The sequence below is a fragment of the Lethenteron reissneri genome, chromosome 61, assembly GCF_015708825.2.
Source record: "Lethenteron reissneri isolate LAM-NWPU_2019-01 chromosome 61, ASM1570882v1, whole genome shotgun sequence".
Taxonomy (NCBI): Eukaryota; Metazoa; Chordata; class Hyperoartia; order Petromyzontiformes; family Petromyzontidae; genus Lethenteron; species Lethenteron reissneri.
Genome location: NC_083839.1, coordinates 8112188 through 8132884, shown reverse-complemented (window position 1 = coordinate 8132884; position 20697 = coordinate 8112188). Strand labels below are relative to the sequence as shown.

At 53.4% G+C, this 20697-nt stretch overlaps 1 protein-coding gene across 2 annotated transcripts; it reads left to right on the top strand.

Moving 5' to 3' along the window:
- The first annotated feature begins 493 nt into the window (after nucleotides 1–493).
- Nucleotides 494–20404, top strand: LOC133358180 (dnaJ homolog subfamily C member 7-like). Of its 2 annotated transcripts, XM_061576385.1 has the most exons (13): nucleotides 494–612; nucleotides 1653–1777; nucleotides 2539–2652; nucleotides 5772–5846; nucleotides 6346–6464; nucleotides 6957–7110; nucleotides 7871–8035; nucleotides 13059–13150; nucleotides 14445–14518; nucleotides 15188–15334; nucleotides 17335–17487; nucleotides 18148–18210; nucleotides 20128–20403. In XM_061576385.1, exons 2-13 carry the CDS (start codon nucleotides 1703–1705, stop codon nucleotides 20163–20165), a joined length of 1269 nt encoding a protein of 422 aa, XP_061432369.1. In that variant the 5' UTR covers nucleotides 494–612; nucleotides 1653–1702; the 3' UTR covers nucleotides 20166–20403. The 2 variants fall into 2 exon arrangements, with proteins under 2 accessions (XP_061432369.1, XP_061432371.1); XM_061576387.1 differs by lacking the exon at nucleotides 18148–18210 and having other exon boundaries at nucleotides 20128–20404.
- The last annotated feature ends 293 nt before the right edge of the window (nucleotides 20405–20697 follow it).

Genomic DNA, 20697 nt, shown 5'->3' with positions numbered 1-20697 from the left:
TAAACACGTCCCTCCCCCCTGCCCCACTGCTCAATTCACGATGATGCCTGTTGAGGGCAAGGCTACTTGAGTACTGGGTTTGGACTGCCTGAGTAGTGGGTGGGGCTACCTAAGTAGGAGCTGGTAAACACGTGGTGTTTACCCTTTTACTGATTGTCGTTGGATGTCACCGTGGTGTCCGTGTGTGTGTGTGTGGGGGGGGAGCGGTGGTTAGTGCATTGTGCTATCATCCCTACTTAAATTCCCGCTGGCGACCAAATGGCGATGGCGATTATTTGAGCCAGTCCTGGGCATCCTCTATGTTGACTCGGCCTTAATTGAGGACCTATGCACGGTGTGTAAACATCAGCACTGGGGAGACGAGGGGGGCTGGGTGTGGTGTTGGCGACCCACCCCCTCGTGTGCCGTTCCGGCCTTCATAGATGCTGGCTAGCAACACCACTTGATCCGAGGATCTGGTGAAGGCTACTTGGGGGATCTTGATCTGTTGTGTGTGTGTGTGCGTTGTATTGAAAACCCACAGAAACGCGGAGTTCAACAAGGAAAAAGGCAACGAATATTACATCAAGAAACACTACAACGAGGCCTACAACTACTACACCAAGGCGATCGGTGAGCACAGATCTCGCGTCATCGCACGAGTCATCTCACACCTGGCCTCATCTCAAACCTCGCCTCATCTCAAACCTGGCGTCATCTCAAACCTCACCTCATCTTACACCTGGCCTCATCTCAAACCTGGCCTCATCTCAAACCTGGCCTCATCTCAAACCTGGCCTCATCTCAAACCTCACCTCATCTCAAACCTGGCGTCATCTCAAACCTGGCCTCATCTCAAACCTGGCCTCATCTCACACCTGGCCTCATCTCAAACCTGGCGTCATCTCAAACCTCGCCTCATCTCAAACCTCGCGTCATCGTGAACCTCCATTCGTGACTCGCTGCAGGAACTATGTGCACGTTATAATCAAACGATGAGCACATTTGGTGTTGGCGCTATCATTCTTACGGCGTTGCAAGGCGATCGTCACGAAGGAGAAGGTGCTGCTGTGTCACACCAGGGGGCGGTGTCGCTGCTGCCTCTGCTTGTGTGTGATCATAACTGAGTAATTTGCAGGAACATTTTCAGCGTTGGAATGTTTTGGCCAATATCATCTGCATCGTGTGTGGGTTTATTTTAGCTATGGGAGGATATTGGAACACCTGGAGATCCGAGTTTGATTCGTGCTCACGGCTAACAGTCATAGAATCTCTGAGCCGGTCCCAGGCCTCCCCTAGGCCGACTCAGTCTTCCATGAGACATGTACAGTCTGCAGTGGTTTCACACTAAAGTTAAGTCGAAGGATTTGCGTTTAAATGCCAAAGCATCTCGAAATCGCCTTCCATCACAACTCATCGCCTCTTGTCATGCCGGCGCTGTAGTTTAATTATTCTTGTTTCTTTGCCTAGGGAGCCGCCTCGTGTCAGCTGCCCCTGTGCAGCACAGCTGACGCAGCACCGGCCTCCAAGTTGGCATGAATCTGTCACCTTTAAGTTCTTCCGTCGATCGTTTCAACCGACGTGATCGCTTTCTCCTCTCTGACCAATACCTACCCCCCCCCCCCCCCCCGGCCATTCCTCCCCCCTCCTCCCCCCTCCATTGCGGTCCCCAGAGTTGTGTCCATCAAATGCCAGTTACTACGGCAACCGCTCAGCGACGCTCATGATGCTGTCGCGCTACCGTGAGGCGCTCGAGGACTCCCAGAAGGCCGTGCGGCTCGACGACACATTCGTGAAGGTAGTGGCACGTTCAGGGGTTGGATCGGGGGTGCTAGGTCAGGGGTCAGGGGTGTGAGGGGTGAGGCATAATGGCTATGGGTTATGGTAAGGGGGTGAGGTGAGAGGTTAGGGGGGGAACAGAAGGGGCTAAAGTTTGTGGATTCAGTTTAGAGTCATCAGTAGTACAGGCAAGGGTTATGTATAGGATTATAGTTGGGGTTAGGAGCTCGGGATATTGATGGTTAGGGAGTAGGATGAGATTTGTGGTTAAGGTTAGGAGTTTGGTGTTTTGGGTTAGGGTGACGAGTTTTGAATAGGCATCTGGATTACTGGCGAGGGATAAGGGTCGGTGTTTGAAGATATGTTTAGGGGTTAGGATGACTGGCTTAGGTTAGGAGTTGGGTCTGCTGGTTATGGTTATGGGAAAGGGATCGGGGTTAGGGTTATGGATAGGCTTTGTGTATGTTCAATGCGTATGTGTATCACGTACGTCTGTGTACATGTGCATGAATATGGCCAGTGGCAAATATCTGAATCGGTCCTGGGCCTCCCCTAGGTTTACTGAGCCTCAAATGAGTAGCTGGTGCGGTGTGTAAACATCGCCACTAGGGAGACAAAGACGGCCGTGCGTGGTGCTGGACCCAGCCACCCCTTTAGTGTGCTGTGCCGACCTTCATAAGTGATGCTCGTGAACAGCAATCGCCCCACAAAGTCTGTGAAGGCTATGCGGGGGATCTTTGTCTTTGAATACCAGTTTGTGTGTGTGTCCTCTCCCCTCAGGGTCACCTCAGGGAAGGGAAGTGCCACGTGGCGCTGGGATCGTCAAATGCATCCGTGCGGTGCTTCCAGAAGGTTTTGGAATTGGAGCCCACCAACAAGCAGGCGGAGCAAGAGGTTTGACAAACACCACACACTCACACGCAAGCACACGCACACACGCAAGCACACGCACACACGCAAGCACACTCACACACGCAAGCACACTCACACACGCAAGCACACACGCACACATGCACACACGCTCGCACGTACATATACGCATTCAAGCACACACGCACTCACGCGCACACACACGCATACACACGCGCACGCACACAAGCACACACTTGCGCACACACAGGCGCGCACATACACAGGCATGCACGCACATTCGCACACACGCACTTGCATGCAGTTACACACCCACTCACGCACTCACTCACACACTCACACATGCACACGCACACACACGACCCCATTGTGCATTTGACGTTGAGACAGACCCAGGTGCTATGGGATAACTGGCCGAGTAGAGCCAGAACTTCTACCAACTACACACTTTACTCACACGTTCATAAATGACTCCTCCACTCACACATTCACTTTAACCCACCCACTCAGCAACCCACCCACTCGGCAACCCACCCACTCGGCAACCCACCCACTCAGCAACCCACCCACTCGGCAACGCACCCACTCAGCAACCCACCCACTCGGCAACCCACCCACTCAGCAACCCACCCACTCGGCAACCCACCCACTCGGCAACCCACCCACTCGGCAACCCACCCACTCAGCAACCCACCCACTCGGCAACCCACCCACTCAGCAACCCACCCACTCGGCAACCCACCCACTCGGCAACGCACCCACTCAGCAACCCACTCACTCAGCAACCCACTCACTCAGCAACCCACCCACTCAGCAACCCACTCACTCAGCAACCCACCCACTCAGCAACCCACTTACTCAGCAACCCACCCACTCAGCAACCCACCCACTCGGCAACCCACCCACTCGGCAACCCACTCACTCAGCAACCCACTCACTCAGCAACCCACTCACTCAGCAACCCACTTACTCAGCAACCCACCCACTCAGCAAACCACCCACTCGGCAACTCACCCACTCGGCAACCCACCCACTCGGCAACCCACCCACTCGGCAACCCACCCACTCGGCAACCCATCCACTCGGCAACCCACTTAACCTATTGGGGATGTTTTTCAGCAGCGGGGATGTTTTGTGTGTTTGTTTAGCTATGGAAGGAAACTGGGACAAGAGCCACGTGAAACAGGGGGGGGATCATAAACTCCGCACAGACACACACCATCACACACTCACACTGTAGAAACATGGGAGATTATGAACTCCACACACCCACACACCATCACACACTCGCACTCTGCAGAACAGGAGAGATCGTAAAAACTCCGCACACACATGCACACATCATCACACACCATCACACACTCGCACTCTTCAGGTCAGGGAGATCATATAAACTCCACACACACCATCGCACACCATCACGCTCTGCAGAACAGGGAAGATCATGCAAACTCAATACTCGCACACACACGCACACACCATCACACACTCGCACTCTTCAGACCAGGGAGATAATATATACTTCACACACACCATCACACACTCGCACTCTTCAGGTCAGGGAGATCATATAAACTCCACACACACCATCGCACACCATCACATTCTGCAGAACAGGGAAGATCATGCAAACTCCATACTCGCGCACACCAACACACACCATCACACACCGATGTGACGAGTGGGGGTGACGCGCGATGTGACGTGTGGGGGTGACGCGCGATGTGACGCGGGAGCTATAATTAGCGAGTACCGGTGTTGGCACCCCGTGCTCGGCACGCTGGCACCTGTTCCCAGGGCGGTGGTGCTCGGCGGAGAGCACAGCAAGTAGGTTGATTGACGGCACAGCAAGTTGGTTGGATACTAGCACAGCAAGTTGGTTAGTTGATAGTGCAGCAAGTAGGTTGGTGGGTGGTCACATGGCAAGCAGGTTGATTGACGGCACAGCAAGTTGGCTGGATACTAGCACAGCAAGTTGGTTAGTTGATAGTGCAGCAAGTAGGTTTTCTGATAGCACCGCATGTATGTGAGCAGATAGTACAGCATGTCGGTTGTCTTACGGCTTTTACGTCGGAGGAAGAAGGTTGTAAAAACTAATTGAATAGCATTATTGGCCAATCGCCCAAATGCAGGACCCTCTTTAAATTGAGCCACGCCACTCGGAGAATCTTTCCGCGGTAGTTAAAGGACACGTCCATACATATATACACACACACGTTTCCGATTAGCACGGTTGGCAGATATGGTGCCAAAGAAGTTCAACATACGTACACACAAACACGGGGCTAGATTTGTCTGTGAGCGGCGCACTCACCCAAAAAATTAAATGTTTGTGAGTTCAAGTCTAGGTTGACAGTCGACCTGGCCTGAGAGGTCAATAGAATTAGAGAGGTTAATTTCACCGCGGGGAAGTCTACAGTGCTCCTGGTATAAACCGACTGGCCCCTTGCCATAGGAACGTGGAATCGCTACCACTGAGGATGGCCGAAGGAGGTGACCGCCCATCGGCGTGAGTGTGACCAGCTGTTTAGCGGTTGTTATTTAACAACCGTGGATTTGCGGGCAGGGTGGCGCAGGGGTAACAATCGTGCCCCCACAGCGAGAAGTTCCAGGGTTCGGTTCCCTGCTCGGGGCGCCTTTCTTCGTGGGGCGTGTGAGGAGAACATGTTCTCTCCCTGTTCAGCAGCAACATTGCTCCCCCCCCCCCTGAGTTTTTAGACTTTTCCAGGAGAAACAAACATGATAAAAAATAATCATGTAATCAATCATTAGTCATGATCTCGATAAATCATGATGGTTACCTCACATGCTCAAGGCGTGTCCCGAATCCAATTTTAATGAGAACAACAACAAAAAACGACTCTTTGATGACTCAGTCTTGAGACACGGCGAGGCTTTCCTTAATTCTATGCATGCGCATGACGGCAGCAATCGGGTTCGCGAGCTTAGTGCCAACGTGAAGCTGTGCTAGCCACGACAACAGGGCTTCAGCGGTAGAGAGTTTGTGTCGTTTGCCAATTCCTCCGTTGTAGGAGCGCAGACTACAGCAGTTGACTTGTGTGGTCCACACGCGCGCCAGTTGTAGTAGGAGTAGTAAAAATAATGATGGGCGCGTCTCGTTTCCCCGTTGTGGTGCCGCTCAGCTGAAGAACGCCAGCGTGCTGCTCGAGTTTGAAAACATGGCAGAGAAGGCGTTCGAGAAGAAGGACTACAGGAAGGTGAGCGTCGGCTGTGAGTGCGTCGTTAATTGCGTTGCATTCGTCATCGCCGTCGTCGTCACCGTCATCATTGTAACCGTCACCATCACCGTCCGGGCGCGAGTGGCTATGCTGCACTCGTGTAACCCGGCGCTGTGGAAGCGAGGGTTGGCGGTTCGCACATGTTTGCGATGGTGGTGATGCTGATGGCGCTGATGCTGGTGGTGGTGATGATGATGGTGGTTATGGTGATGTTCATGAGGTCATGATGCCGACACTACTGAGACTGCTGATGACGATAATGACGATGAAGGTGGTAATGTTGACGGTAATGACGATGGCGATGCTGATGCCGGTGGCGATGACTGTGGTGTTGATATTGCCGAGGTGGATGCAGATGGTGACGATGCTACCGATGTTGATGGCGCCGTTGCCGACTGGTGACGATGGCGCTGACGATGTTGGTGGCGATGACCGTGGTGCTGATTGTTGCCGTGTGCGCTCCCCCCTCTACTCCCAGGTGGTGTACTGCATGGAGAGGGCGCTGGCCTACGCCATCGCCTGCCCCAAGCTCAAGATCAAGAAGGCCGAGTGCCTCGCCCTGCTGGGGCGGTACGCAGAGGCGCAGTCGGTCGCCAGGTGAGCGCCAGTGCAAGGTTAGCACGAACCTTCACGTAGCACCAGCACTACCGTAGCACCAGCACCACCGTAGCACCAGCACCACCGTAGCACCAGCACCACCGTAGCACGAGCACTTGCGAAGGCACTAGCTTTACTCTAGCATGAGCACCAGCCGAGCACTAACCGCTTCCTCAGCGACCACCTCTCGAACGCCAACGCGCTGTACGTGTGTGGCCTGTGCCTCTACTACTGTGTACCCATGTGTACCCGTATGTACCCTTGTGTACGTGTGTGTGTACGTGTGTGCGTGTGTACACAGTGACGTGCTGTACACCGACTCCAAGACCACCGACGCGCTGCACATGCGTGGCCTGTTCCTCTAATACTGTGTACATGTGTGTACATGTGTACGTGTGTGTGTGGTCTTCATAGGTGCTCGCGAACAGCACTTACCCCAACAGGCTGCTAAGGCTATACGGGGGGATCTTTGTCTTTGTTTTGTGTACACAGCGACGTGCTGCGCGCCGACCCCACGAACGCCGACGCGCTCTATGTGCGAGGCCTGTGCCTCTACTACGAGGACATGATCGACCGCGCGGTGCAGCACTTCGTGCAGGCGCTCAAGATGGAGCCGGACCACGAGATGGCGCGACTCACCTGCAAGGTGGGGGCCACTCGCACACGCACACACGCACACACACACACACGCTGCTTCCGCTTGTGTGCACGTACGTACGTGTGTATGCGTGAAGGTGCGGTCAACGCCATTGACGGTTATCTGAACCGGTCCTGGGGCCTCCCCGAGGTCGACTCAGCCTGATGCAGTGCGTCAACATCGCCACTGGGGAGACAAAGGGTCATGGTGCTTGCCACCCGCTCCCTCGTGTGCCGCGACAGCCTTCATAGGCACTGCTCGCCAATGGCACTTGCCCCGACAGTCTGTGAAGCTTATACGGGGAGATCTTTGTCTTTGTTGCATGAGAATGTGTGGCGGAGGCTCGTGAAAGACACTTACTGCTGCTGGGCAGTTGGAGGCAGGCACCTTCCAACAGCACCATAAGCATATTCTTAGGTTTTTTCAGTAAAGTCACGTAGGTAAAAAATTAAAATTTATAAAATAAAAATAAAATAAAAATCACCACGTTTCGGAGGCACAGCACGATTGCTGTATCATGTAGAGCAATCGTGCTGTGACGGTCCCACCTGCTTGTGTTGCCTCCGAATCGTCGTGATTTAAATTTTATTTTTATTTTACTTTTATTAATAAAAAATTTTAACCTACGTGACTTTACCGAAAAAACCTAAGAATATGAATCCTTGCAGTCACGAAAGCTTCAAATCTAGAAGCACCATAAGCCTCACTCCCCCCTCACTCCTGTCTCACCCACTCCCCACTACCGCCCTCCACCGCCCTGTGCGTGCAGAACGCTCGTTTGCTGAAGCAGCGCAAGGAGGACGGCAACCGAGCGTTCAAGGAGGGCCGGCTGGAGGAGGCGTGCCAGCTCTACTCGCAGGCGCTCACCATCGACCCCAACAACCGCCTCACCAACGCCAAGCTCTACTGCAACCGCGCCACCGTCGGCATCAAGGTACGGCGCCGGACGCTGTGCCGGTGGATGTGTTTGTGGTTTTGGTAATAGGGGTTATCGTGCCAGTGGTGGTGGTGATGGTGCTGGTTTATGTTTCTTTGTGTGTGAATCTCTGGTTCTTGGCAAATAGTTTCAGATGTGGACACGGTGGTGGTCTTGGTAGTAATTGTGGTCATGGTAGTAGTGGCTTTGGTGGTTGTGGTGGTCATTGTGGTTATAGTGGTGGTGGTGTGTTTGCGGTGTGGTGATGATAGTAGCATTATTGTTAGTGGCAGTAGAAGTGGTGGCAGTGGTGATGTTTGAGGTGTTTGTGGTCGTTGTAGTAGTGGTGGTGGTGTGGTAATAGCGGCGGTGCTGTTAATGGCAGTAGAACTGTGGTGGCAGTGGTGATTTTAGTAGTGGTCATACTTGTTGTGGTGACTGTTTGTGGTTGGGTGGTGGTGGCAGTGGTCACGATGCTAACATAAGTTGCGTCACCCGGTGCCACATGATACCGATTGGCTGAAAGGTCATGTCATTAAAGTTGCATCACTTCCTGCGATGTCACGAAACTTTCGGATCAATCCCAAAAAGCGTTTTTATTTCACAACAATACGAAATTTGATTGTGAGGTTAAAATCTAAAAATCGAGAACACACATCCATACTTTGTACTTTGTATTCGATTACCACTCACGGCCACCACCAGTGACGAAAATCCGAACCGTTCCTGGGCCTACCCTCGGTCGACTTAGCCTCAGATGAGTACTTGGTGCGGTGTGTATAAACATCGCAACTCTGGGAGACGAAGGCTGCCGGGCGTGGTGCTGGCCACCCGCCCCCTTGTGTCAAGTGCCGACCTTCAGAGGTGCTCGCTTTAAACAGCGTTGTGGGATGGCGGCGAGGGTGATGACTAACCTGGGGTGTGGTGTGGCGAACCCTGTGTCGACTATTGGCTATCCCGGAGGAGAGGGTGATTAGCCCTGGTGATACTAGGTGCTCGCTAACAGCACTCGCACCCAACAGTCTGTTCAGGCTATACCGGGTTGGGGGGGGGGGGTTCTTTGTGTGTTTCTGCCTGCGGATTCCTTCGATCACGTCACATCTCCGAACACACCCGTGGTGGGGTGGGCTCCAGTTTTGGACTGGCTGACCCGGCTTGCAACGAAGCCCTCCCACGTGATGGCGCTGCCTACTCCCCCGCGCCGCTGTCGATTTCCGCGGCACTTGCCAAGTCGAATCGGAAATAAAATAACCCATTGATTTTTTTCTTGGGTTGGGTAACAATTTTTTTTTATAATTTGTTCGCCGCCACGACACCCCGAGGATGCGCAGGGTGATGCAGTATTTGAATTTGAAAGGATTATTGTTGATTGTTGTTGATATTTTGTTGTTGTCGTCACGCAATGTTTTTTTTGTTCGAGGGGGGCGTTCATCCGTCCAGTGCGTGTGAGGGTCAGGAATGTTGCTTTGGGACAACACGGCCTCTGGTATCTATATATATAAAATCGTTCATGTCTGTCTGTCTGTGTGTGTGTGGACTTTGGCCCATACGCACTTTCATTGGACGGCGGTTGCCCCTGGCAACGGCTAGCCACGCCTTCGCCGCTTTCATTGGACCTGGCAACGGCTAGCCACGCCTTCGCCAAGGGCTGCAGTTTCATTGGACGGCGGTTGCCCCTGCCAACGGCTAGCCACGCCTTCGCCACTTTCATAAGCTCCGTATTTAATTAAATAATAGCCATTACACAGTATTGTTGGAGCGCTAGGGGGGGGGGAAGGAACGCCACCCGTACCCTGCCTCTTCCAAGCCGACAATTTTAGGCGAGGCCGCAGGCTTTGCACGCTACTAGGCCTCGACACCCACCACGCCACTCTGAGGTAAATTCATCAAAGTTTTTCCTACTCTTCACTACACCCCCACCACAATGTGTGCTATTAATATTACTTTTAAACCCAACGCGCCAACAATCGATTACTTTAATGTTCACTGTACAAATACTCATTAAGCTGGGTGAGCGTACTGCCAGTCTATCATGTACACTGTAGCCTGCTTATTAAGCTCGGTGAGCGTACTGCCACTCTATCATGTACACTCTAGCCTGCTTATGAAGCTGAGTGCGTGTACTGGCAGTCTATAATGTGGACTCTTGCCTGGTTATTATAATCGATTCTTTATATGTTCTTTGTACAAACAGTCATTAAGCTGCTTGAGCGACCCCAGTTCGATTCCAACTCACGCCCACCACCGCTGACGATTATTTGAAACGGACCTGGCCCTCCCCTAGGTCCACTCAGCCTCAAAAGCGTAACTGCTGTCGTGTGTGAACATCGTCACTGGGGAGACAAAGGCGGCGGGGCATCGTGGATCCAAGTCCCGGGCGAAGCCGGGTCATGTGTATGTGTGTTTGTGTTTATGTGTATGTCTGTGTGTCTCTATGTATGTGTGTATGTATGTGTATGTATGTGTTTGTGTGTATGTGTGTCTGTATGTATGTGGGTTTTTTTTTATGTCTTTATGTGTATGTCTGTGTCTGCATGTATGTGTGTGTGTATTGTGTATGTGTTTGTGTGCATGTATGTGTGTGTTTGTGTGTATGTGTATGTCTGTGTGTATGTGTTTGTGTGTATGTGTGTGTATGTATGTGTGTGTATGTGTTTGTATGTGTTTGTGTGTTTACGCTCGCATTACACAAATGTGTTGCTGGTCTAAGGCGTTCCTCGCACAGCATTGCCGCTTTATTATTTCAGTCGTTTACTGCCTTACACACCCTGAAAGTCGTGTGTGTCTGCAGCAAGCGCGTGTATGTGTACCTATGGACGCGCGCGCGTGTGTTGTGTAGGGGGAACGGTAGTGTAGTGCTTAGCGTGCTGTCTGTGTCTGTGTGTGTGTGTGTCTGTCTGTGTCTGTGTGTGTCTGCGTGTGTCTGTGTGTGTGTCTGTGTGTGTGCGTGTGTGGTGTGTGGGGAGCGGTAGTGTAGTGCTTAGCGTGCTGTCTGTGTGTCTGTGTGTGTGTGTGTCTGTCTGTGTCTGTCTGTGTGTGTCTGCGTGTGTCTGTGTGTGTGTCTGTGCGTGTGTGGTGTGTGAGGAGCGGTGGGTGTAGTGCTTAACGCTACGCTGCGCTACCAACCCGGCGAACCCAGTTCCATTCCCGCTCACGGCCACCACCGGTGACGATTATTTGAACCTCCCCTAGGTCCACTCAGCCTCAAACGAGTAACTGGTGTGGCGTATTACCATCGGCACTTGGGAGACAAAGGCGGCTGGGCGTGGTAGATCCAAGTCCCGGGCGAAGCCGGGTCATGTGTATGTGTTTATGTGTATGTCTGTGTGTCTGTATGCATGTGTGTATGTATGTGTGTGTATGTGTTTGTGTGTATGTCTGTGTGTGTATGTATGTCGGTTTTGCCGCCGTGGTGGATCCAAGTCCCGGGCGAAGCCGGGTCATGTGTATGTGTTTATGTGTATGTCTGTGTGTCTGTATGCATGTGTGTATGTATGTGTGTGTATGTGTTTGTGTGTATGTCTGTGTGTGTATGTATGTCGGTTTTGCCGCCGTGGTGGATCCAAGTCCCGGGCGAAGCCGGGTCATGTGTATGTGTGTATGTGTTTATGTGTATGTCTGTGTGTCTGTATGCATGTGTGTATGTATGTGTGTGCATGCGTTTGTGTATATGTATGTGTGTGTGTATGTATGTGGGTTTTTTTGTATGTGTTTATGTGTATGTCTGCGTGCCTGTATGTATGTGTGTATGTACGTCTGTGGATCTGTTTGTGTGTATGTATGTGTGTGTCTATGTATGTGTGTGTATGTGTTTCTGTGTTTGTATGTGTGTGTATGTATGTGTGTTATGTGTCTGTCTGTGTGTCTGCATGTATGTGTGTGTGTATTGTGTATGTGTTTGTGTGTGTTTGTGTGTTTACGCTCGCATTACACAAATGTATAATGCGGGTCTAAGGCTTTCCTTACACAGCATTGCCGCTTTATTATTTCAGTCGTTTACTGCCGTATGCACCCTGAAAGTCGTGTGTGTCTGCAGCAATGGACGCGCGCGCGTGTGTTGTGTAGGGGGAACGGTAGTGTAGTGCTTAGCGTGCTGCCTGTGTCTGTGTGTGTGTGTCTGTGTGTGTGTGTCTGTGTGTGTGTGTCTGTGTGTGTGTCTGTGTGTGTGCGTGTGTGGTGTGTGGGGAGCGGTAGTGTAGTGGTTAGCGTGCTGTCTGTGTGTGTGTTTCTGTCTGTGTGTGTCTGCGTGTGTCTGTGTGTGTGTCTGTGTGTGTGTCTGTGCGTGTGTGGTGTGTGAGGAGCGGTGGGTGTAGTGCTTAACGCTACGCTGCGCTACCAACCCGGCAAACCCAGTTCGATTCCCGCTCACGGCCACCACCGGTGACGATTATTTGAACCTCCCCTAGGTCGACTCTGCCTCAAACGAGTAACTTAACTACTGTAGCGTATTAACATCGCCACTGGGGAGACAAAGGCGGCCGGCCGTGGTAGATACAAGTCCCGGGCGAAGCCGGGTAGTACAGCTAGTATTTATTATAATAATTGAGCGCGTGTGATATTGGTGCTATCGTTCATACGGCGCAAGGCTGTCACCACGAAGGAAGGCGCTGCTGTGTGTCACAGGGAGGGTGGGCGATGTTTCTGTGTACGTATGTTGAACTTTTATCGCACCATATGTAGCCAACTGTGCTAATCGGAGGTGCGGGGGAAGGGTGCGATCCCAATTGAGTAATTTGCGGTGCAACCTTTTTTTGAATTCAGCAACCTCGGACCGTGACGGCGGCACACGAAGGACACCACCGGATCTGTCACGTCCGCTGCGAGTGAAGCAGATGGCGGTAGTATTGCCACGGCTATTACAGCCGCGGCAACCGTGGCGGTTCTTAATTTTGGGTGTACTAATCGTAATAGGTGTTCGCTCACGGAACCTGCCCCGGACACCCTGTTAAAGGTTCATACGGGGTGCAATGGGGGGGGGGGGGGGGGATCTTCCTCTGTGTGGTGGTGCGGTAACGCCGCGCCTGCCGCTTCCTCCCTCCAGCTGCGCCGGATGGAGCAAGCGATTGAAGACTGCACGAACGCTATCCTCCTGGACGAGTCGTACGTGAAGGCCTACCACCGGCGGGCACAGTGGTGAGTGGCTGGGGGGCTGAGCGACTGGGTATCTGGGTGGCTAAGTTCAAGTTCATTTATTTGGTGTAGCCCTGTGAGACATTCGGCTCTTGAATCGGGTGCAACCGCAACAAACGAAAAACAAAAACATGAACAAGAAAACATCTTAAAGTGACTATGTGACTAAGTGCAAACAGAAAAGCCAGGGAAAAAAACAGCAAAAATTCCAGAAAAAAGCACCGTACATCAACGCTGTGTGCAAAAATCCCAGTGGGATGCAAGTCAAACAGCAACAACAACCACAAGCCAACTTAGATTAAGGCCATCAGTCTAACTCCGTACTACAACAAACAAACATGGCCAAACCAAAAAACTTTTCCAAATCACCAAAATAAAGCCATAAAAGCAATGTAACAGTGATCATAGGAACTGTGACACAATTTTCACAATAAACGACATAAACAACATGTACTACCAAACCCTGCAGCCATAGCTGGCTGCATGAGTCACTCCACAAAATCAGGAGCATCAGTCAGAGTATCAAATTTTTCAATGCACCTTTAAGATCAGCACACTGAATCAAAACACAGATCATACTTTGCAGCGGTCATCCAGAGCGAAACATTTTATTTTATTTTAGGCCACTGAATAGCAGTGGCAGCTGCTATTCAGTGGGCTAAGTGGCTGGTTGGCTGAGCGGTTGGGTGGGTGAGTGACTGTCGCTGGGTGTCTGTGTGATGGGTAGCTGGGTGACTGAGTGACATGGTGACTTGTTGGCTGGGTGACTGAATCGCAGGGTGACTGGTTGGGTAGCTCAGTCGCTGAGTGGCTGGGTGGCTCAGGGACTGGGTAACTGGTTGGGTAGCTCAGTCGCTGAGTGGCTGGGTGGCTCAGGGACTGGGTGACTGGTTGGGTAGCTCAGTCGCTGAGTGGCTGGGTGGCTCAGGGACTGGGTGACTGGTTGGCGGAGCCGCTGGGTGGTTGAGTGACTGGCTGGGTGGTTGAGTGACTGTGGCTGGGTCGCTGAATGACGGTTAGCTGCGTGGCTGGGTGACTGGTTGGGTAGCTCAGTGGCCGAGGGGCTGGGTGGCTGGTTGGCTAAGCAGCTGAGTGAGTTAGTGACGGTGGCTGGGTGGCTGAGTGACGGGTAGCTAGGTAGCTGGATGGCTGAGTGCCTGGGTAAGCAAGGTGGGTGAGTGGGTGGTTTATGATGAAGACGAGGAGGATGAAGGGCACTCAGAAACGAGCGTCAGCTTGTCTGTTCACGCTTGCTCAACGATCGGCGGCGTCGTCTCTCTCTTCTCCGCGCGTGCAGTTACCGAGACACAGAGCAGTACGAGGAGGCGGTGAAGGACTTCGAGAAAATCTTCAGCATGGAGAAGACGAGAGGTGAGGAGGAGGCCTTTCGAGGTGTGGGTCGAGTGGCCCACGCGATGTTCCGTGCTCCTCGAGCCGTAGCCCTGAAACTGGCTTATCGGCACCGACCAGGGTGGCAGATGCAAACGGTGATTTTCTTGCAGTGGTTTGTCTCCCGATGGCAAGGGTTTACGATAGCAAGGTCTCCGTGATAGCTTTATATGATAAAATCGTCATCGAGTGGGTACTGTAGTATGTTTGGTAGGCCATGGGGAAATCGTAATCTGAGTTGGATATGCAGCTGATGGTTTCAGACCACAGTGCATATTGGAGATTCAGACTAATGCAGAGATCCATAGACTTGCTCAGAGACCCATAGACTCGCGCAGAGACCCGTAGACTTACACAGAGACCAGAGACCTGTAGACTCGCACGGAGACCCGTAGACTCGCGCAGAGACCCGTAGACTCGCGCAGAGACCCGTAGACTCGCGCAGAGACCCGTAGACTCGCGCAGAGACCCGTAGACTCGCACGGAGACCCGTAGACTCACACGGAGACCCGTAGACTCTCAGAGAGACACATAGACTCGCACAAAGACCTATAGACTCACACAGAGACACGTGGACTCGCTCACCGCGTGATTTTGCCGTTGTTCGTCATCGCCACCGCCGCCGCCGCTGCTGTTGTGATGGATGCGCAGAGAACAAGCAGCTGCTGCACGAAGCGAAGCTGGCGCTGAAGAAGAGCAAGAGGAAGGACTACTACAAGGTGCTGGGCGTGGACCGCAGCGCGTCGGACGACGAGATCAAGAAGGCCTACCGCAAGCGCGCACTCATGCACCACCCGGGTGAGCGTTGGGGTGGGGGGTGTGGCGCGTGGGCTGGTGGGAGATGTTAACTACCTCGCCCGGTATGCAGGAGCGCGTGGGTTCGATCCCGACTCTGGCGACGCCTGCTGCTGTATATTTGGAGTTGGGTGTCTTTCTCGCGTGGCCCGTGGTCACGTGGTTTTTCTCCAAGTCCTCCGGCTATTCTCCTCCACGTTTAGAACCAACGTTTCGAGTATTTTGCTGCTGTGAATGTCCACGTGACAACGATAATCCACTTTGTTTGAGCTGCTGTCATTTGTGATGGCCCGGTCGCTTCTGAAAAAGAGCTACACAGCTCGGTGGGGGTAAAATAAAAATAGTTTGATTTTACAAGTGGGGAGGCAGCAGGAGAACGCGGGTCGTGTGGAAATGACAAATGTTAACACGTGGTGGTAGGGGGGGAGTAATGTTAATGACACAGGTGAACACACGGGGGTCATGCAAGCCACAGGGGTCACGTGAATGACGTAGGTGTGAACACGCGAGAGGGGCGGGCAGGTGAGCACGGGTCGTGTGGATGACGGTGCGATGCGGTGGGTGGTAATGTTAATGGCAGCTGAACACGTGGGGGGTCATGCGAACACGGGGGTCATGTGAGTGACATAGGTGTAAACACACCGGGGTCGTGAATGCGCGGGTGGGGGGGGCGTGTTAACGGCACAAGTGAACATGCAGAGGTCATGTGGTAATGGCGGGTGGTCACCCGTGCTTGTGCTTGAGAAGGATGTCTTTTGTTGGACAGACGCTGCAGCTCAGGGGCTGGACGCTCGAGGGCGACATGTGACACACGAAAGCACGCCGTCGCAGTTTCCCACTTGGCGTTAAACGTGGCGTAGCTACACGTTCAATATCGATCCACCGCTGGGTAAAGGCCTCTCTCTACGCAGTGATGGTCGTGGCTTTCAGTTTGACCGTACTTCACCACAGCCCGTTCACTGCGGGCCGGCGAAGGCGGTGGAGCGTAGCTGTTGGGGACCCGCGCAGGGCGGCAGTAGATTTACCTTACAGGGACTCCAATTTTCTGGTTTTAAGAAAAGTATCCTCCCCATAGAGGTTGGTCAGTTTAACACGTAGGCTTTCGCGACCGATGATGCTGGATGCAATTACCAGCGAAACGTCGTACTCAAATTGTAAATGTTGTGGTTTCACGCTTCAACACACCGGTGGGCTAAAGCAGTGAACTATTTGTCTTTTGTCAACGTGACACTTTTTTACTGATTGGTCGTGTCGGGTGGTGGAGGGTTACGACACAATTATAAATAACGTGAACTAAACCCAAAAACGTTGATTATGAATTACAGGGACTCCTCTACGTGTTAGTGTACACGCCGCACAACACTTTTGGAATCGACGGGAGAAAAGTTGTACTTACGAACAAATTGACTTATGAACGGAGCTCTGCAACCGTTCATAAGTAGAGGAGTCCCCGTGTAGCCTTTTCCCGGGCTGTTGGTGCAAGTGCCGTTCGCGAACGGCACCTATGAAGGCCGGCACGGCACGACACCCGGCCGCTTCTGTCTCCCGACGTTCACACATCGCACCAGGGGAGGCCAAAGATGAGATATTCACCGCTATTTTTGGTCAGGTGCGGAAAATGAACCCGTGTTGCCGGGTTCGTAGCGCGACGCGCTAACCACTGCGCCGCCGCTCTCCCCCAACTCCGCTAGGCAATGTAGCGGCGCACCTGTGTTGCGTTTCACCTCCTACGCCCTCATCAGATTGACCCAACGCGTTCTCGTTTTACTGTCATCGTCGTGTAACGAAACGACGATGTGGACGACGGTTTGTGATGTATCGTTGCGGGATCGAAACGCACAAAACGATAATCTATTACGGTCATCATCATTGCATTGAATAAATCGGGCATCGTTGAACCTGTGTAACCGACCGACTGAACGATCGACTGACTGACTGACTGACTGTCTAACTGACCGCCCCACTTGACCGCCCGACTGACCGGGTCACGTGCCCTTCCGCAGACCGGCACAGCAGCGTGAGCCCGGACATGCAGAAGGAGGAGGAGAAGAAGTTCAAGGAGGTGGGCGAGGCGTTCTCCGTGCTCTCCGACCCCAAGAAGAGGGCACGCTTCGACAGCGGCCAGGACCTCGAAGAGGACGGCTCGGGCTTCAACGGTCAGCGGGGGGGGGGGGGTGACCAGCCCAGAGGGGGGGGTGGGGTGATGACTAACCCTAGGGGTGGTGTGACTAACCCTGTGGACTATTGGCTATCTCAGAGGAGAGGGTGAAACTAGGTGCTCGCTAACAGCACTCGCACCCAAACGGTCTGTCACGGCTGTACGGGGGATCTTTGTCTCTGTATGTATGTGTGTATGTATTCGTGTGTAGTGTGTGTGTGTGTATTCGTGTGTCAGTGTGTGTGTGTGTGGGGAGCAGTCGTGTCGTGGTTAGCGCGCTGCGCTATGAACCCGGCGACCCGAGTTCGATTCCCGCTCACGGCCACCACCAGTGACGATTATTTGAACCGGTCCTGAGCTTCCCCGAGGTCGACTCAGCCTCAAATGCGTACCCAGTGTGATGTGTAAACATCGCTACTGGGGAGACGAAGGCGGCCGGGCATGGTGCTGGCCACCCTCGTTTACTGTACCGGCCTTCGTAGGTGCTGCTCGCTAACAGCAATTTCCCCAACAGTCTGTTAAGGCTTCACAGCGGGGGATCTTTGTGATGTGTGTGTGTGTACACAACACACACGCGCACACCCACTGCCGTGCGGTATAGGTTAATGGAGCCGAGTGCCTAACGCCTGCCCCCTGATTTCCCTCTCTCTTGGTTCAGATCTTGACGCCAACAACATTTTCCGTACCTTCTTTGGGCCTGGAGGTGGCTTCACTTTTGAAAGTGAGTCGGTTCAACTTTCGTCTCGTACTACCCCCCCCTCCCCCTCCGCTAATAACCGCGGCCGTGGTGGCGCATTGAAGGCGTGGGGCGCCGATCGAGGATTCCCATTTCAATCAGGGCTTTGAACAATAGATGATGACGGTGTATAATTTTTAATGCGCGCGCACCTTCAGAGAGAGAACGGCTCGGAGGGTCACCCCACAGGCGAGCGGGGGACGGCGGGCAGAACCGGCGCCGGCAAGCGCCACAAGCTCTTGTCATCCTACATTGGGATGTTTTGGCCAACTCCGTTATCGTTGAGCGTTGGTGCACGTGGGCGGAAACTTCGCAGTACCCGGAGGAAACCCCCCGCGCGCGTGCGAGGGGGAGGGGGGGTGGTGGTGCTCACTCCGCCGTACGTATGGAATGCACCATGGGAATTATCCCGCTTGCTGTTCTGCCATACGCCCCCCGAAAGTGGATGGGCTGAAATAGTTAACATCAACCAAGGAAAGAAGAAGAAGTGAGAAAGACGTTTAAAAATAACTGAAGGAGATAAAGCGATTTTGAACGGATACATTTTTAGTCCATGAGCCCAGAGCAGACATCTGGCTTTACCTCCTGAGGAAGCGTTGCTCGCGTGAGGTAATCGGACAATTCACCTTTGATCCGCCGCCTCCGTTGGAACCGATTCCTCGTGAGCGCTTCGCGATCCGCCAACCTTCGGCCCCTGCACGGCGGCCGCGAATTACCTCGCCACACGCGCCGCCGCCAGCGTGTGGCCACCAGCGTGTGGCCGCCAGCGTGTGGCCGCCAGCGTCCGGCTACGGCGCCTTGGGGACTCTCCTCCCGACCGTCCCAACGCCACCCAGTTCCCGTGCAGCTGTCTCTGTGTGGCAAAAATGGGGGGGGGGGGGGGGGGGGGGGAGTTAGTCTGCCTGTAGGGGAGCATTTTCGCTCTGTGGATTTGGCAAATGAAGTGGCTTGCGGTGTAATTTGGCAAAATGCAGAGGATGGGCGCTGGGCTGCAGGGGTGAGCCAGGAGGGATGTGGCAGTACAGCAAGTGGGATCGTGAGACCGTCCGTCCGTGCTGATCTTTTGAGTGTGCGTGCTGGGTTTTCGCCCCGGTCTATCCGTTTTTTTTTCTCCCACGGGAAGAGAGGTGATGAGTTAGGTGCGTGTGTGCATGCGTGTACTCTGCGGAGCGGTACTGTTATGGTTGGCGCGCGCTGAGCTACGAACCCGACGACCAGAGTACGATTCTCGATCGCGGCCAACACCAGTGACGATGATCTGGTGTGACGTGTAAACGTCCACCACTGGGGAGACAAAGGCGGCTGGGCGTGGTGCTGGCCACCCACCCCCCTCGTGTGCCGTGCCTGCCTTCACAGGTGCTTCCTAACAGCACTTGCCCCAACAGTCTGTTAATGTGTAATTTGCTCAGATGCATTTGCATTTAACTTTTCTTAAACGTTGTAGTTGTAAGGGTCGTTGACCAGTCTGGGCTGTAAAGGGAAATTATATATTCGAGGCAATGTTTTTGTGCAGTGGCCCTTCCTGGACATTTCTGCTCTGCAGAAGGGTCATGGTTCGAAACGTCCACCTCCAATATATTTATTTCCTTTTAAAAGCACACGGTGTTATTGACGGTGTGCTTTTATTGGGAGGTGGTGTTAATTTGTGCTTGTGCTCCGATGCCAATGCGGTGTCACCAGTTGATCGCTCGTTGTTCCCGAGTGAGCAGCGAGTAATTCTAATTTGTTGCGCGTGTGTGTCTGTGTCTTTGTGTGTGTTTGTGCGTGTGTGTGTCTGCTCTCATGTGTCTACTTTCTATATGCGGCTTTTTGGGGGTGTGTGTGTGTGCGCGTCTGTGTGCACGGGTATGGCTTCGTGCTTATGTGTGCGTACGTGTGTGTATGTGTGCGTTTATCTGCCAGGCCAAGCTCCCGGAAATTTTTTCTTCCAGTTCGGGTAGTGCTGGCTGCCGTGTCAGCCTCACCCCTACCATCATCGCAAGCGTTCCCAAGCCATCACCACCACCACCGTCTCCTCCGCCACTGTCGTCACCACCGTCACCACCAACCGCGACGCTCACAAACCAGCTTCTGTAACATACGACCCCACCACCACGTGCTGCCAAACCCGGACTCCAGCTCTCCCTACGCCGCCACGTGTAAAAATCACCCCCCAGTCGCCGGGGTGAGTGGGCGGGTGGGTGGGTAGGCGAGTGGGTGGGTTGATGAGTGGGCGGGCGGGCGGGCGAGTGGGCAATTGCAGAGAGCGGAATCCAAACCATCTAGGCGGGACGAGTAAACGCGTCTGGACGCGTCCATCCCCCCCACACCACATACGAGTGCTGCCCTTGCTCAAACGCAGCAGCAGGAGCGGCCAAACCGAACCGCCCCTCCCCAGCCAGCCAGCCGCTGCTCGCTTAATCAAAACGTGCAACCGGCCTGGGTGGACCACGCAAAGTGGCGGGCACGCAGAGAGAGAGAGAGATGAGAGAG